At 39.9% G+C, this 17,967-nt stretch overlaps 1 protein-coding gene across 2 annotated transcripts; it reads left to right on the top strand.

Moving 5' to 3' along the window:
* The first annotated feature begins 3,473 nt into the window (after nt 1-3,473).
* LOC127527669 (uncharacterized) lies at nt 3,474-16,328 on the top strand. 2 transcript variants are annotated; one of them, XM_051927192.1, is made up of 2 exons: nt 3,474-3,913; nt 15,002-16,328. In XM_051927192.1, exon 2 carries the CDS (start codon nt 15,149-15,151, stop codon nt 16,073-16,075), a length of 927 nt encoding a protein of 308 aa, XP_051783152.1. In that variant the 5' UTR covers nt 3,474-3,913; nt 15,002-15,148; the 3' UTR covers nt 16,076-16,328. The 2 variants fall into 2 exon arrangements, with proteins under 2 accessions (XP_051783152.1, XP_051783151.1); XM_051927191.1 differs by lacking the exon at nt 3,474-3,913 and adding an exon at nt 11,935-12,519.
* The last annotated feature ends 1,639 nt before the right edge of the window (nt 16,329-17,967 follow it).

Raw genomic sequence — 17,967 nt, 5'->3', positions numbered from 1 at the left:
CCATCATTAATGAAGATAAATGTAGCGGTGCCTGTGGGAGCCATACATGCCCAAGCCATAACACACCCACCAAGTCAAGTTAAGTCAAGTTGGGGAGCATGCACTGGTGCAGTGTGCTGCCACACCCACAACACGATGAAATAACTCAGGATCCTGGTTTGCAACCCCCCAGGCAGACGTGCGGTCCAGTCCCACCCTCCAGAAATTACCCCCTATCTGTCGCAGCCAGGTGTTACGCAACCCCTTGGCCTGGTCCAGCCACTTGGGTCCACAACAATAAGGATCTTACGAGCCAGATCACCCTCAGGGAAATGCGCCACATGGCCGTAGTGCCACAGCTGACGCTCCCTCACAATGCAGGTAATGTGCCTCATTCAGGACTCCATGAGCAACCGCTCATTCGACACAAAGTCAAACCAACGGTACCCAAGGATTTTCCGGACAGACACAGTACCAAAGGAGTCCGGTCTTTGTCTCAGGTCACTGGATAGCGTCCATGTCTCGCAACCATATAGCAAGACAGGAAGCACCAGGATTCTAAAGACTTGGACCTTTGCCCTTTTGCATAGATATCGGGAGCACCAAACACCCCTTTCCAATGACCTCATGACCCTTAACGCTCTCCCAATCTGTCTACTGACTTCATAGGAAGAGTCACCAGAGACATGAATGTCTGAGTTTAATATAGTTTAGTGCTGACTGGAACATTCAGAAGTTTAGAAATACGTCTGTAACCAAAGCCATCAGTATGTTTTGCAACAAAAGGGTTGCGAAGGTCTTGAGAGAGCTCTTTACTTTTACCCCTCATGAGATGTTTCTCGTATGACACCTTGCTAATGAGAAACCTTTTTATAGGCCATCAATTAGGACTAAACCAGCTGATATTAATTTGCACCGCTAGGGAGCAGGATTGTTTTCTAAGCACTGATAGACTGTACTGGTACTAGTAGTACTGGTTTCTTGGCTTTCCACGCCTTTTCTTTATGTGCTCAATACTTTTTCCCTTTGTCATTACACTTTATTACACATAACTTCATTTATGAACTTATTTGTTTTAATTTCTTTGTATGTGTGGATTACTTGGGTTGTTACCGACATCTGGTGAAATTTCCATGTCAATACCCCCATTAGAACTATATTTACTGAGAATAACGTTGATGTTTCAATATTTATTATCCCCGCTGTATGTATAATACAGTAAATGTGCAAAAAGCTGTATGTAGGTTCTATATAATATGAGTATCCTCCCGATCCCAACATTCACACCCACCCCAAACTGCCATCTGCACCGTGAAGACAGTCTCCTAATTTAAAGCAGACACACAGCAGGATGAGCACTAAATCGCTCTTTTCAGATATGAAATTTCAGAATACAAATATCAATCCAATCCTCTCAAAACACTGGGCTTTGGATGCTTTACCGAATGATTATTCTGCCCTTCAGCCTTCTGAGTTGGAGGATTCTCTTAGAAAGCTGTATGTCAGCTCCCAAGAGAACTATGCAAAAATCCCAGTGAGCTGTCAGCAGGTCTGGCGCCACCATTAAAGTGAATTAGGCATTCGTCTAGGGCACAGATTAGGAGGGAAATGCTGGGGAGAACCCAGCCACACGGGTTAGCTACCAAAGAGTCGGTTGGCACACTAATAAGTTTGGCCTAGGGTGCAAAATAACCTAGAACTGGCACTGCCTGTCAGGAGATGACGTTCTAATGGTCTCACTCTGGTCAGTTTTTTGAAGGGTCCTGAAACTGGGCGCACTTTGAGATATGGGAGCAGCTTTGGCATCTGATGCCATCTGTTCAACAGTCAGTTGTATATTTAAGAGTCACACCTCTGGCTCAGTTGGGGAACTGTTTCTGGAACATTTAAATTGTAGTAACATATTTCTTTGTGTAATTGTGGTTTATATATTTGACTAATCCGATTTTAATTTTCCGATTAATAATGATCATGTGTGTCATGCCATGTGGATTTTTCTTGATAGGTAATGTTCTACTTCAACTGGGTTCTTTGATGTAAAGAGCATGAACATGTCTTCTGTACTCAACAGCTACTGTCCAACTCCCCGTTAACTTCATCAGCCCCAGCATTCCCTGTGCCAAGCTTCATGGAAGTTGTAGTGCTTATCAGCTAAATACAGACAGTGGATTATGGACATACACATCTCACTACAATGTGTCTGATAAATCGTGAATTGAAATGTGATGTTAGTACGCATGCGCTGGCTTTGTCTGTGTAAGTCTGGAGGACCAGTTAAGAAGCACTGTGTTCAAGTACGAATCGCGGTGTCCTGCCTATTGGTTTCATTCGATAGTCTTAAGCTGGGGTAAGGCGAGGAAGACTGAACAAAATACACCTTTGTGATACAAATACATTGTATAAAAATGCACAATTAACTCGGTGATCGACTTTTGCCCACTAGCATGCCCTCTTTTATAGAATTAATAAATAAGGAAAAAGTAATATGTGGTCGCTTCGATTCTTGAATCACTTCTCTAATGCCGGGCATACACTTTGCGGTTTTTAGAAATCGCGTTCAAGAGACTACTTACACTGCACGATAGATTATTCAGTCGTATGTGTGCTTAAACTGTACGAAGACACTCGGTCCCGAAAAAAAATCTGCGCTGATTATTACGTTCGGAATGCGGAATGAACAGAAACAGGCAATAAGGTGGAACTAGGCGCGTGAATTTGAGTCGCGGAAAATAAAGTCCGTCTCTTTTCTAGGAAGAACTGAAGGATTGTTTTAGGTTCTCTGACCCTAAGATGCCTTTGTCATTGACCATTTAGACCTATGTGTATTGCTATTATAATCGTTAGCTTTTTTAAATAAAGAAAGGTGAAATGCATACTATGCTGCGATCGATGCACAATGAAATTGTTGAGCAACATCAGAGAATCGGCTCCTGAGACTGCTAGCCAACTGAAATGTCCGACATGACAGGAATCTTTCCGATTGTAAAACAGCCAGGAAATCAGAAATCAGCCGGCGACTGAATCGCACCGTGAATCCCCGGCATAAAGAAGTCAATCGGACGAGAAACTGGCCGGTATGCGTAAACCACTACATTTCAATAAACTCTCGTGGCGGTTAACCTGGGATTTTCCCGAGTTTTACGTATCAAAAGAGCTAATCGTTTAAAAGACTATAAATGCGTCGCTTTCGTAACAAGCCATAACAGCACTCCAGTAAGAAATCTTTGCTTTTTGAGCGAGGAATGCAATCAACAAAGTCTCAAGTAGACCAAAAGCAGGAATTCGGCTACCCACGTGTATAAAGGCTACGAATGCCTGCGCTTGCTGTCGTTCATCTACCTCGAGTACATCTAGAAGTTTCCTAAAGTACACGCCCGTTGTTTAAAGTACCACTGGTCCACTAAATCCTTTTCTAATATGGTAGTCCGAAGCAGTGTCCCATTTTTTTCATACCGATGTGTTACAATGCGGTATTTAACTTATAAAACCAAAAGAGTTAACGGCTGAGTTAAACTGATTTTAGCAAAATGTATTGCGGCCAACGAAGTGAATGCACCGTCAACAAGGCCATCCGCCGGGCCGCCACAACTCAACTTCGTATTAGACATCAGTTGTCCCTTTCAATTGTCACAGCTTGATTTTTTTTTTTGCGTTTCAGATTGTACCATGTCAGAGAATAAAGAGGGAAATGGGGACGCAAAGGCTTTCGATCATCCATCCAATCTCTGTCTTTTCAGATACTGTTGGAAAGATCACATTATAGTTGTGCTAAACTGTCCACTAGTTTTCAGGCTGTTGTCCGAATCAAATGTATTTTATGCTTGGATTTTTATGCTCTGACTACGCTACCTGGAAAATGAAACATTGATCTTCTGCTTGCATGTCCTTCTCTGTCTATATAGTGGAACGTACACTCATACTAGTTTTTGATGAGGTGAGTGTCAGTTTTATTGTTTATGGTTTAATTGCGATGCTTGAAAAATTATGCTTTTTCTATCACATTCTGTCTTATCTAAAGAGACGAACGCAAGCCAGTAAATGATTACATTGCTTGCAGCTTTTGATCGACCTCAATAACTTCCATTGCCCAAGTTGCTGCAGGGATATCGAACTGTTGGCCGTAAGTTTACGTCCCTACTATTTGCCCAGAGAGTTTGGACACGTCATTGTTGTTATTGTATACATCCCTCCTCGGGCAGACGTGGAGTCAGTGAGTGACATCATCCATTCCGCTGTTGCTAAGTTACAAACGCAGCACCCTGAGGCGCTTGTGCTAATCGCTGGAGACTTTAACCATGTGACGCTGGACAAAACATTACCTGCATTCTCCCAGTATGTGGACTGTAACACCCGGGGAAATAAGACTATTGATTTACTTTATGCAAACGTTAAAGACGCATACAGCGCCACCCCTCTGCCTGCGCTTGGGAAAGCAGATCATAACCTGGTTCTGCTTCAGCCTCACTATAAACCAAAAGTTAGAGTCCTACCTGTAACCACACGATCATTCAGGAAGTGGACTCCGGAGGCTGAGAATACTCTGAGAGAACTTTTTGGAACTACAGACTGGGATATCCTGCAGGGATCTCATAATGAGAACATTGAGGAGGTTGTTGACTGCACTACTGACTACATCAACTTCTGTATGGACATTGTAGTTCCAGTAAGAACAGTACGCTGCTATGCTAACAACAAGCCATGGATTACAAGTGACATCAAGGGCCTTTTGAATCAGAAGAAAAGGGCTTTTAAAGACGGTGATCAGCATGAGCTCAAGCGCGTGCAGAAGGAACTCCGAGTCCAACTCAGGGCGGCGAAGGAGCAGTACAGGAGAAAGCTGGAGCAGAAGTTGCAGAATAACAGCATGAAGGAAGTGTGGGATGGGATGAAGATCATCACTGGCTGCAGCTCGAAGCGGGGTACCACCATTGAGAGAGACGTGAAGAGAGCAAACCAAATGAACAACTTTTTTAACAGGTTTGACCACCCTAACCCACTCTCACTCTCACCTCGGAGTACTGCACCCTCCACACATCCTTCTGCTGATACCAGCATAGGAAAGACATCCCCACCCATAATTACAACAGCGCAAGTGACTTCGTGCCAGCAAAGCAGCGGGTCCAGATGGAGTATCGCCATGACTGCTGAAGGTCTGTGCATCGGAGCTGGGGGGTCCTCTACAGTGCATCTTCAACCTGAGCCTGGAACAGGGGAGAGTCCCGAGGCTTTGGAAAACATCTTTTATCACCCCAGTCCCAAAGGTATCACGTCCTAGTGAGCTGAATGACTTTTGGCCTGTTGCTCTGACATCACATGTGATGAAGACCATGGAGAGGCTGCTGCTTCACCACCTTAGGCCACAGGTTCAACACGCCCTTGACCCTCTGCAGTTTGCATATCAGGAGAAGGTGGGAGCGGAAGATGCCATCATCTATATGCTACACCGATCCCTCTCTCACTTGGACAGAGGCAGTGGTGCTGTAAGAATTATGTTTCTAGACTTCTCTAGCGCCTTCAACACAATCCAACCTCTGCTCCTTAGGGACAAGCTGACAGAGATGGGATTAGATTCATACCTAGTGGCATGGATCGTGGACTATCTTAAAGACAGACCTCAGTATGTGCGTCTTGGGAACTGCACGTCTGACATTGTGGTCAGCAACACAGGAGCGCCACAAGGGACTGTACTTTCTCCGGTCCTGTTCAGCCTATATACATCGGACTTCCAATACAACTCGGAGTCCTGCCATGTGCAAAAGTTCGCTGATGACACTGCTATCGTGGGCTGTATCAGGAATGGGCTGGAGGAGGAGTATAGGGACCTAATCAATGACTTTGTTAAATGGTCCGACTCAAACCACCTACACCTGAACACCAGCAAAACCAAGGAGCTGGTGGTGGATTTTAGGAGGCCCAGACCCCTCATAGACCCAGTGATCATCAAAGGTGACTGTGTGCAGATGGTGCAGACCTATAAATATCTGGGAGTGCAGCTGGATGATAAATTAGACTGGACTGCCAATACTGATGCGCTGTGCAAGAAAGGACAAAGCCGGTTATACTTCCTTAGAAGGCTGGCTTCCTTCAACATCTGCAATAAGATGCTGCAGATGTTCTATCAAACAGTTGTGGCGAGCGCCCTCTTCTACGCAGTGGTGTGCTGGGGAGGCAGCATTAAGAGGAAAGACGCCTCACGCCTGGACAAACTGGTGAGGAAGGCAGGCTCTATTGTTGGCATGGAGCTGGACAGTTTTACATCTGTGGCAGAGCGAAGGGCGCTCAGCAGGCTCATATCAACTATGGAGAATCCACTGCATCCACTAAATAGTATCATCTCCAGACAGAAGAGCAGCTTCAGCGACAGACTGCTGTCACTGTCCTGCTCCACTGACAGATTGAGGAGATCGTTCCTCCCCCAAACTATGCGACTCTTTAATTCCACCAGGGGGGGTAAACGTTAATATTTAACATTATACATAGTTATTGTCTGTTTTTTTCACCTGTATTATTATCATTCTTTAATTTAATATTATTTATTGTATCAGTATGCTGCTGCTGAAGAATGTGAATTTCCCATTGGGATTAATAAAGTATCTATCTATCTATCTATCTATCTATCTATCTATCTATCTATCTATCTATCTATCTATCTATCTATCTATCTATAATAATAATAATAAATTTTATCTATCTATCTATCTATCTATCTATCTATCTATCTATCTATCTATCTATCTATCTATCTATCTAAGTTGCGTGTTGTTGGACCAACCGGCAAAGGCCACCTCTCTGGTTTTCCACTTTTCTTCATTCCTCTTTACACTCTACAAAGCGTTATTAAAATCAGCGAAACATATCAGACACCCACCCGTTAAAGTCTTCTTTTGTAACACCTGTAATAATATATAAATGTGCCCACGTTTTAATTCACATGCCGTTTAAAGAAATACATTTACAGGTATTACCTGGAAGTTCCGCCCTTTGTCCGAAAACAATGGTACAGTCTCGGATCCACTAGATAAAACATAACTAGTCCCAAAGTGCCGTCAGTTTCTTGGAGAAGGAGAAAGGTGAGTCATTTATGACTTATGTGTCATTGTGCAACTTTAACGCTAGGCGTTCGCGTGACCGGTGGATGAACACATTTTAGGAAAATGCTTGGTAATCAATTTAGTAATACAGTTTACTCTTCGCATGTTTTAATTACGTAATTCATGTAATTACTTTGGGTAAAACCTGCAAAATAGAAATCTCTAGAAAGGTAAATAACAATGAAACGTATGTATCTTTTGTCAAACATAAGCTTTCAAATAATTATTTGATTAATAATTATTTGATTGGGTATTTATTGAAGGCTACAGGGTCCCTGTAGATTTTTTTTTGAATTACAGGATTATTTTGGTTTCATTCTCTACAGCAGTTTGCTGCTAATCTGCTTTTGAATTACAGTATTTTAATTTGCTGCGGCCGCATATTTTGTATAAGCGCAAATCACTGTCAATGTTTAATAAATAATGTCCGCAAATATTGTAATACGGTAAAAATAGTTATTTATAATACTCTGAAGAGCACAGCGGTTAGCATATCGGCCTGCCAGCTCCCGGGGGCTCCGATCGCTGTGTGCGGTTTGCCATCTCCAGGAGGGGCTGCGCCTGCACGGCCTTCGCCTTCTTTTCTGATTCAGCTCTTCTAATATTAAGTATACGAGGTAATGGATTTTGATCATTAATGCAAGGACAGCAGTGAAATACATTTTAATCCATAGCCAAGGGCATTTTAAGGGGTATCTTTTTTGCTGTCAGATTTAAATGGGCCCGAATGTCATATTTTTGTCTTTAAGTTCAGCCTAACATTTGTTTCAGAGTTGCGTTTCCCTTCTGTTTTTTGTACGAAAAAATCTGAAATCACACAAATAACTCTCAGCGAATGACACTTGTGATCGTTGGATTCATTCAATACACACAGACAAAAACCGTTGGTACAAGTGTGAAGTTTAAATCGGATTATGACAGCACTTAAATGAGAAAATCCCGTTCCCATCAAAATGTGAGCGTTTAAACTGAATTAGAGACACTTTTAAAACAACTTGTTTTTTTTTGTAATGTGAAGTGCATTTTATTTTAATGGAGTTGGTGAAGGGTTTGTTTCTCTCTGCAAAAAGAGAAGACGACGGTTATCCTCAAAGTTCAGATTTCCCCCCAGGGATGAATAAAGTATCTTATCTAAAAAATGTACAGTAGAATAAAGAGACTTGAGGTTTCGGCTGTGTTGACTTTATTAGGTTTGTTTTTCATGTCTTAAATTAATCTTTACAGATTTTACGCTGTATCTTCTGAACCAGTCGACACAATAATGTTAAACTACACAGCATTTAATGTATAGTGTATGTATTGAATATATTCTGTGATAAGCTTAGATATTGAAATGCACTCCGTTCAAGCCAATGGCTTTCCACTTTTGAAAATGAAAATAGGAAATGTTTTTAAGTGCCAAATAGTAAAATTAAGTGTTTTTTTAAATGTTAAAAAAAAGTAGAATATGAGTTCAGTGTGATTAGTGGTAGTATTTTTGTACTCTTGATCAACAGCTTGTTTTCATCATCATATCAAAGATTTTTGAGTAAACAAAACAGAAAAAAAATATGTATTTTTGAAATGAGCATATAACAGTTCTTTAGCACTGTATCAACAAACATGGAGAAATGTATCTTCATTTATCAATCAGTCCATTTTCTAAATCTGAATTTATTGTATTACAGTGCCATGAGAAGGCAGAGGTTATCCAAACAGCATCAGGAATCGAGTCTGGATGAGATGCCAATAAATCACAGGGCACACTTCAAACATTCCCATGTAGCTCACAACAGGGCAGTTTAGGGTCACCAATCAACCTGGCATTTGTGTTTCTACTGCAGAAAGTGGAAGGGGCAGCCATACTGGATAGAGAAAACCCAAGTGCCACATTACTAATGACAATTAAACACTCTGACCTACACTGAATCATCCCTGATATTATATATGGATAATAGTTCTAAAAGTAGATAGTAGGGATTCATCACATACACACTCACCGGCCACTTTAATAGGTACACCTTAATAGTACAGGGTTCAGCGCCCTTTTACCTTCAAAACTGCCGTTATTTCTCCGTAGCATCGATTCAACAAGGTGCTGGGAATATTCCTTGGGAATTTTGGTCCATAATGGCAAGATTGCATTACACAGTTGCTGCAGATTTGTCGACTGCTCGTCCATGATGCAAATCTGCCATTCCACCACATCCCAAAGGTGCTCTACTGGATTGAGATCTGGTGATTGTGGAGGCCATTTGAGTGCAGTGAACTCATTGTCATGTTCAGGAAACCAGTTTGAGATGATCTCAGCTTTGTGTCATGGCTCATTATCCTGCAGGAAGTGGCCATCAGAAGATGAGTACACTGCAGTCATAAAGGGATGGACATGGTCAGCAACATGACTCAGGTAGGCTGTGGCATTTAAACGATGCTCATTTGATACAAAGGGGCCCAAAGTTTGCCAAGAAAATATCTCCCACACCATTACATCACCACCACCAGCCTGAACCATTCATACAAGGCAGGATGGGTCCATGTTTCATTCTGTTGATGGCAAATTCCGTTTCTGTGAATGTTGCAGAAGAAATTGAGACTGATCCATAACGGGCAACGTTTTTCCAATCTTCTATTGTAAAATTTTGGTCAGCCCGTGTGAACTTTAACCTTAGTTGCCTGTTCTTAGCTGACAGGAATGGCACTCTGTGGCCTCCCATCTGTTTCAAGGTTTGACGTGTTGTGCGCTGGTTGTAACGAGTGGTTATTTGATTTACTGTTGCCTTTCTATCAGCTCGATCCAGTCTGGCCATTCTCCGACGACCCCTGGCATCAATGAGACATTTTTGCCCAGAGAACTCCCACTCACTGGATATTTTCCATTTTTCAGACCATTCTTTGTAAACCCTAGAGATGGTTGTATGTAAAAATTCCAGCAGATAAGCAGTTTCTGAAATATTCAGACCAGCCTGTCAGGCACCAACAACCATGGAATGTGTTCCCCTTTCTTCCCCAATCAGATGCTCAGTTTGAAGTTCAGCAGGTCATCTTGACAATGTCTACATTTCTAAATGCATTTAGTTGCTGCCATATGATTGGCTGGTTAGACATTTGCATTAACAAGAAGCTGAAACAGGTGTACCTAATAAAATGGCCGGTAAGCATGTGTGTGTATATAGAATATAATACATAAAATTTCTGGGGTGGCAATTATGAAAATATTCAGGAAAGTGAACGTTATCAGAAACTTAAATGATTTATGCAAACATTCATACAGTGAAGTCAACAATAATCAACAAGAAAAAGTAATTATTAAAAGGTAAAAAAGGGAAATAATATATACAAGCCAATTGAAGACAGAGCTCCCCACACTGCTTGTATACATTTGTTTGAAGCAGTTAAGATTTGTGGATGGTAATTTTAAGCTTTGCATGCTCTTTACAAGTGATGTCTGCCCCCTTCACCTTTACAGATTTGCTCCAGTTCATCCCATTGAATCTCAGTGGAGTTGATGCTGGTACTTTTCTGGGCCATTCATCCCCACCTACTACAACAAGGTTACTTTGCCTTTGTGCTTAAGACGATTGTCCTGTCCATTGAAAAGTAAAGCTTATCCCAGACCTGTTTGTTAACAACACTAAAAATAGCTTTCTTGCAATATTTTTTGGTATTCTATCCCTTTTTTTTCCTTCAGCTTTTGAGAAGCTCTCTGATGATGAAAAGCATCTCCTCTGCTTTATGCTACCATTGCAATGTAGTATCTTTTTTGGTTTAAAATAAACAGAAGCTGCACAAAAGAATTTCTGACACCCGGTAGGTTTATTCTTGTACATTGTAGTAAACTCCGGACATGGCCATTGTTATGTAAAGTTTAATATATTTGATTAATGCAAGTTTCCAGACAGTTTTTGTGACTTTCAGTGTGATTACTGGATATTTAGTGGCTTTGCATTTGCAGGCAGAGTTTTGCAGAGTTTTCCAAGACTTTGCCTAGAAGGAATATTGGTTCCATCTCTTGATTGTTGAGACAAAAGTACTCGGAGGGAAACAAACACTTTGATTTAGTTTAGTGTTTTTTTTCCTTGCATTTTAATCACCTTTTCCAACTTCTTAGAACATCCTTTGGTATTTATTTTCATCAAGAAAATTTGATAAAATGTAAATGTGCATGCACAGGGATCACAGGGATCTAAAGTTCCATTCCTGTTGGGGATGCATCAATACCATTTTTCCATTCAATACCCCTTTCTGTCCTCCAAGAACATTAGTACAAGTGGAGATTTGAGGAAAAATAGGAGAGAGAAAAAAAAGTAACAGGTCATTAAGGGACAAAACAGTTGCTTTGTCACATGCTGCATCACTTTTATAAATGACATCAATGACATTATTATCTCTGTCTCATTCCATTTCATAACAAATCAACAAACGGAACGTATGGATAGCTTCACTACTCTAGGATTGAAGCAGTAGAGTTTTGTTAGTTGTCATTACATTTCTATAGAGATTATCCTCTTAATTCACATTTTTACTAACATTGTTTAGAACTACTGATTTAAATGTTATGTGTGGGGTTTGCCTGTTCAGCCAGTTGCTGTGTGGATTTTCCTCCCACATTCATAAATCATGCCAGTTAGGATAAGTGGCAGTTACAAATTGGCCCATGTGAGTGCGCCATGGGATAGACTTGTGTGCTTGGGTTGTTTCGTGTTGTGCCCAGTGCTGTTGGGATAGTCTCCAGCCTCTCATGTCCCTGAACTGGATTTAGGGACTTTGAAATTGTCACATATAGTAGCATGTAACGTTACCGGGGGGACGCTTCCTCTTTGTATCCAGTTCTGCTGGCTTTGACACCGTTGTGTCATTTTCATTAGTGTTTTGCATGAACGGCACTAAACTGGCCATTTATCTTTTCATTTATACATTCATAAAGATGTCTAATTTAACTTCATTACTAATTTAAAATAAAGACACCTACATTTATTACCAAGTTGTGTGTAAGCAAATAACATTATTGGATTTGGGTACTTTTACCTGATTTTCAACTCTGTATAGTTAAGAGAGAGGCTTTTGATATTATATACTTTTTAAATGGACATGTATTGACAAATGTAACTGATCGTTGTAAATATGCTAGTATTGAAAAAGTTAACGGCTCAGTGTGATTGTTCGATTATACTTTGAAACAGTTATGCATTTTAGCAAGGGATGAAATTTTTTAGTTTTGTTTAGTTGACTACTGAAAGCTAATATTAAATAATTCTATGATCATTTGTCTGATTATACAGTAACGATTAAGAAAATCCACCATAAATATGCAGGACGTTGAGGGCCAAACACCGTTTGCAATATAATCTGACAACAAAGAAAAGTCTCTCCTGAACTGTGACTTAGGCTCATTTTCTGGATTGGGATGTACTTTCTAATGGAGGTAAATGGGCACATCTGGGTCTTACAACGTAATTCTTCTGCAGTTTAGGTGAGTGAACAGGACAGGTTGCATTTTTAGATATGGATTTCAACAACTAAGGAAGCAGAAGGAAATTATTATTCCTTACATTTGTTGTGCTTTACATATATTTTTTGTTGTTCTGCTTGACTGCTGGATTTTTAAAGAGTTTCAAGAAATGTAATAAGAAAGCAAGGTTAAACTGTACTTAGCTTTAATAATTGATATTGTTCTGGTGCAGCTACAGTGCATCCAGAAAGTATTCACAGTGAATCACTTTTTCCACATTTTGTTATTTTACAGCCTTATTCCAAAATGGATTAAATTCATTTTTTTTCTCAGAATTCTACACACAACACCCCATAATGACAACGTGAAAAAAGTTCACTTGAGGTTTTTGCAAATTTATTAAAAATAAAAAAATTGAGAAAGCACATGTACATAAGTATTCACAGCCTTTGCCATGAAGCTCAAAATTGAGCTCAGGTGCATCCTGTTTCCCCTGATCATCCTTGAGATGTTTCTGCAGCTTAATTGGAGTCCACCTGTGGTAAATTCAGTTGATTGGACATGATTTGGAAAGGCACACACCTGTCTATATAAGGTCCCACAGTTGACAGTTCATGTCAGAGCACAAACCAGGCATGAAGTCAAAGGAATTGTCTGTAGACCTCCGAGACAGGATTGTCTTGAGGCACAAATCTGGGGAAGGTTACAGAAAAATTTCTGCTGCTTTGAAGGTCCCAATGAACACAGTGGCCTCCATCATCTATAAGTGGAAGAATTTCGAAACCACCAGGACTCTTCCTAGAGCTGGCCGGCCATCTAAACTGAGCGATCAGGGGAGAAGGGCCTTAGTCAGGGAGGTGACCAAGAACCCGATGGTCACTCTGTCAGAGCTCCAGAGGTCCTCTGTGGAGAGAGGAGAACCTTCCAGAAGGACAACCATCTCTGCAGCAATCCACCAATTGGGCCTGTATGGTAGAGTGGCCAGCTGGAAGCCACTCCTTAGTAAAAGGCACATGGCAGCCTCTGGTCTGATGAGACAAAGATTGAACTCTTTGGTGTGAATGCCAGGTGTCACGTTTGGAGGAAACCAGGCACTGCTCATTACCAGGCCAATACCATCCCTACAGTAAAGCATGGTGGTGGCAGCATCATGCTGTGGGGATGTTTTTCATTGGCAGGGACTGGGAGACTAGTCAGGATAAAGGGAAAGATGACTGCAGCAATGTACAGAGACATCCTGAATGAAAACCTGCTCCAGAGCGCTCTTGACCTCAGACTGGGGCGACGGTTCATCTTTCAGCAGGACAACGACCCTAAGCACACAGCCAAGATATCAAAGGAGTGGCATCAGGACAACTAGCCAAGATATCAAAGGAGTGGCATCAGGACAACTCTGTGAATGTCCAGAGCCCAGACTTGAATCTGATTGAACATCTCTGTAGAGATCTTAAAATGGCTGTGCACCGACGCAGATCTCAAAATGGCTGTGCATCGACGCAGATCTCAAAATGGCTGTGCACCGACGCTTCCCATCCAACTCGATGGAGCTTGAGAGGTGCTGCAAAGAGGAATGGGCGAAACTGGCCAAGGATAGGTGTGCCAAGCTTGTGGCATCGTATTCAAAAAGACTTGAGGCTGTAATTGCTGCCAAAGGTGCATCGACAAAGTATTGAGCAAAGGCTGTGAATACTTATGTACATGTGACTTCTCAGTTTTTTAATTTTTAATAAATTTGCAAAAACCTCGAGTAAACTTTTTTCACATTGTCATTATGGGGTGTTGTGTGTAGAATTCTGAGGAAAAAAATGAATTTAATCCATTTTGGAATAAGGCTGTAACATAACAAAATGTGGAAAAAGTGATGCGCTGTGAATACTTTCCGGATGCACAGTAACTTGTTTCAGACAGATATTTTACTTTCAATAAGCTTTACACATTTGATTGTTAAATACACAGACCTTTTTTTTAAAGTGTTTTAGTGAGGTTGTTCAGTTTCCGTTTTATTTTAGGTGGTGGATATTTGAATTTAATTTCTCTGCATGAAATCAATACTATTTATACAAAAACATTGTCAAAGCCACCAAATTCATTCATTTCAACCTATCCCCACAGCATTAGGCTCAAGATAGGAACCACGGGTAGTTTATGGTGAGACCAGCACATGCAGACACCCATATGGAGTTGAGTTTAGGGTCGTCAAACATCTTTAGGGCTGTAGAAGGACCTGCCGAAAAAACTAACCAGACAAGAATGTGGCAGGCTGCATGCAGATTATTATTGCATTATAAATAAAGCAGCAGTGCTAACCACTGCAGCACACTACACATAATATTCAGTTCAGTATTGAAAAGTTAGTATGAACAAAATAATATACAACTTTGGTTCCGTTCAATGAGGTTTGGCTTACAAAGAAATTATTTTAATTATTAACAAAATCTTTTCAAGGTTTAAGTTGTTAATTTTATACTCTTGTCTAATATAAAAAATATTCTTTTTGTTTCAGGTTTTTGGCTTAAATGTAAATATTTAATATCACCAAGTCTACAATTGCACAAGCAGGAAGTTTGGGAAGCAATCCACATTATTAGGAAAAGGACTGCTATATTCTGTCAAAGAGACATCACGGACGGAAGGGCTCAAAAAATTGAAAATGTGTCTGTCACCCCTTCATTTGGCAATAATGCAGATGAATGGATTGGATGAGTGTAGTGACACAAGTTTGCTGAAAGCATTTGAGGGATTACAGCCTGATTACGTCATTACTCTTAATCTTGTCGAGTTGAAGTTTGGTGCTGAAGGCCATACTTTAGATGGTGGCTTAATCTATAACCAGTCACAATTGTGTGAAAATGTCCCTTTTGGTGGCGGAGGTTGCAAACTGGTGGATCAGTCGCAGGTTTTAACAACTGTTGACAATGTTTCTGGCCTGCCTGAAAGCTGCACAGGCTTTCTAAAACAAAACCAAGAGAAAGAGATGGAAAATCAAAATTCAAGGCAAGGATTACACCAAGTCTGTTATAATTCAGATCAAGAGAACGCTGTAATGAAATCACAAAACTTTAAAGAGGTAGATCTTACTAAAACAGACTACAACAATTCACAAAGCGGAACATTTCCTTCTGTTTCGACTCCTTTTACCTTATTGGAACTGAACCAGAACCCAAACCCTCGAAGCCCTCACCCTGTGTCTCCTGATTCAGGGACTTGTCACAGTGACTCTTCTTCCTCAGTTGCAAATAGTGTCAAGTCCACTGTTACAGCATCTTCTTCCCAGCTATCCTTAAATCCAAGTCTTCCAAAACTATTTAAGACAAAAGATCACCGGGCTCCTGTGAACAATGCAGACATGTTTAGAGGGTTCAAATCAAAAGGTCTTGCCAAAAGTAAAGAGGCTGTAAAGAAAAAAGTGCTTTTCCAAGGAAACCAAACATCAGTTTTGTCAAGTCCAATAGATAATGGGAAAGATATTTCACTTAAACCCTTAAAAAGTAAACTCCATAATGATACTGACAGTCTTCGGTATAAGCTTCTAAAGAAACTCAAAGCAAAAAAAACAAAAACTGAGGTCACTCGATAGGCTGTTGAACAGCACTCAAACCGTGGACGAAGGGGAAAACAAATTACATGGACAAGCAAACTACAGTAATCCAGATGAACGGTTCAATTCAAGCAATTTGATTCAACAAGTCACTTTCACTGATGCAAATTCTGTGTATACAGAAGGTTCTTATGCTGCAATAGACAGTAACCTAAATTATGATGAACTTTTTGCAGATCTTCTTGCTGCAGACACCAGTGTTAGCTCCACAGGATATATGCAGCCTCTGGAATTAGATACACCCTGTACTGTTCATGATTTCTTCAACCATAATTCTTTTGCAATGCAGTGTTTGCCAAATTTAACAACTGAAGTAAACTATCAGTGTCCCACCATTGATGATTCGGGTCCAGAAAATTTAAGCCACACATCAATGGGAATTTACACCGACTGTGATGAGCCTCTTAATTTGTATGATCATTTTTTTTGAAGCGTGTTCACTCTTTTGAGTTACATTAATATTAGTTATAATAATAAAAATAATAATAATTCATTACATTTATATAGCGCTTTTCTCAGTACTCAAAGCGCTATCCACACGGTTAACTCATTTGCATAATTAAACCCTGTAAATAACTGCTGTGTTGAATAAATTATTTGTCTTTTGGTATATTTGTGAAGTTTTAGAAACTTAAAATGAATTAGTGTGTAAAATAGTTCTGCAGCTTTTTATATTTTAGCTTGTATCAGTGAAGCTATGGGAGTTGTTGTTGCATAAGTTAAAATTGATTGAAATATGCAGCAACTAGAGGTTGATTCATTCTTTCAATTTGTGTGTCTCCTCAGAAATCTCATTATTTAAATCTCATTATTTATAAAATTGTCTCTGTATATTATATAAATATGGAATTAAAAAACTTGAAATAAAAGAGTTTGGCACCTCCTTTAATTGTTGTTTAGCTCAAGAGAAACAGTATGAAGATACCCTCAAAATGCAGCATCCACCCCTTCCTTGGCCATCAACTTTGATTTCCAGGCAGACAGGCAGCATTTTGGAAAATGTGCTGATTTGTGTCTCTGATTTGTGTCTCTTTAACTCATGGGCTTAAAAATGGTATGTGACTTTTTGAAAAACACTACAGAAGGCATACAATGAAATTCAATTGCTCACAATGAATGACTCTCATGACTCTTGTTTCCCACCTTTATTATTCAATGACCCGATGAAGTAAAAAGCTCCTAACCAATTTTACTTTCTCTATAATATCCAATTACCACTTCTATAAGGTATGAATATGTAACATGAATATAAAGCACAAACTGAAATAATGGTTAATAGAAAAGTTCCATTATAAAAATGTGTGTTTACATTAAAAATCTAAACTCAAAAAATTGTTTTTATCAATGGTTTGTTCAAGGTATGAATATGTAACATGGATAGAAAACACAAGTTGAAATGATGGGCAATAGAAATTTTCCATTATTAAAAAAAAAAAAAAAAACTCGTATTTTGCATCTTTAAAACTACATCGTTATATTTACAAGAAAACACACTTGAACTAATGTGCTGCATTCTACACAACTCAAATCAACGCCTCCAAACCAAAGGCATGAGCCGATCTTGGCCTTTCACATGACATATCCATTTCCACTCATTGCAGGACAATTTTAAGAATTACCGGTTACCTTGCACATCTAAATTAATGCTTATCTTAAAATAAATATTGTCCAAAGCTAACTACTCTGTAATTCATATGTGACACAACATCCAGTAACTTAAGCCTAAATCATCAAACTGCTCATCATAATTTTTATTCTGGCTCCCACAACTATAATCAAATATGTATTTTATTTTCATGTTACTGAACAGTCTGGATTATCTGAAACATTATTCCATTTATTAAGTTATAGAAGGAAATCTAAAAATAAAT

This window comes from Erpetoichthys calabaricus, chromosome 4 (genome assembly GCF_900747795.2).
Source record: "Erpetoichthys calabaricus chromosome 4, fErpCal1.3, whole genome shotgun sequence".
Lineage (NCBI taxonomy): Eukaryota > Metazoa > Chordata > Cladistia > Polypteriformes > Polypteridae > Erpetoichthys > Erpetoichthys calabaricus.
Note: the sequence above shows the minus strand (reverse complement) of the source record. Positions and strands in the feature narration are given on the sequence as shown.

Coding starts and splice junctions, on each gene's coding strand:
- LOC127527669 (XM_051927192.1), top strand. CDS start 15,149: ATGTGTCTGTCACCCCTTCATTTGGCAATAATGCAGATGAATGGATTG.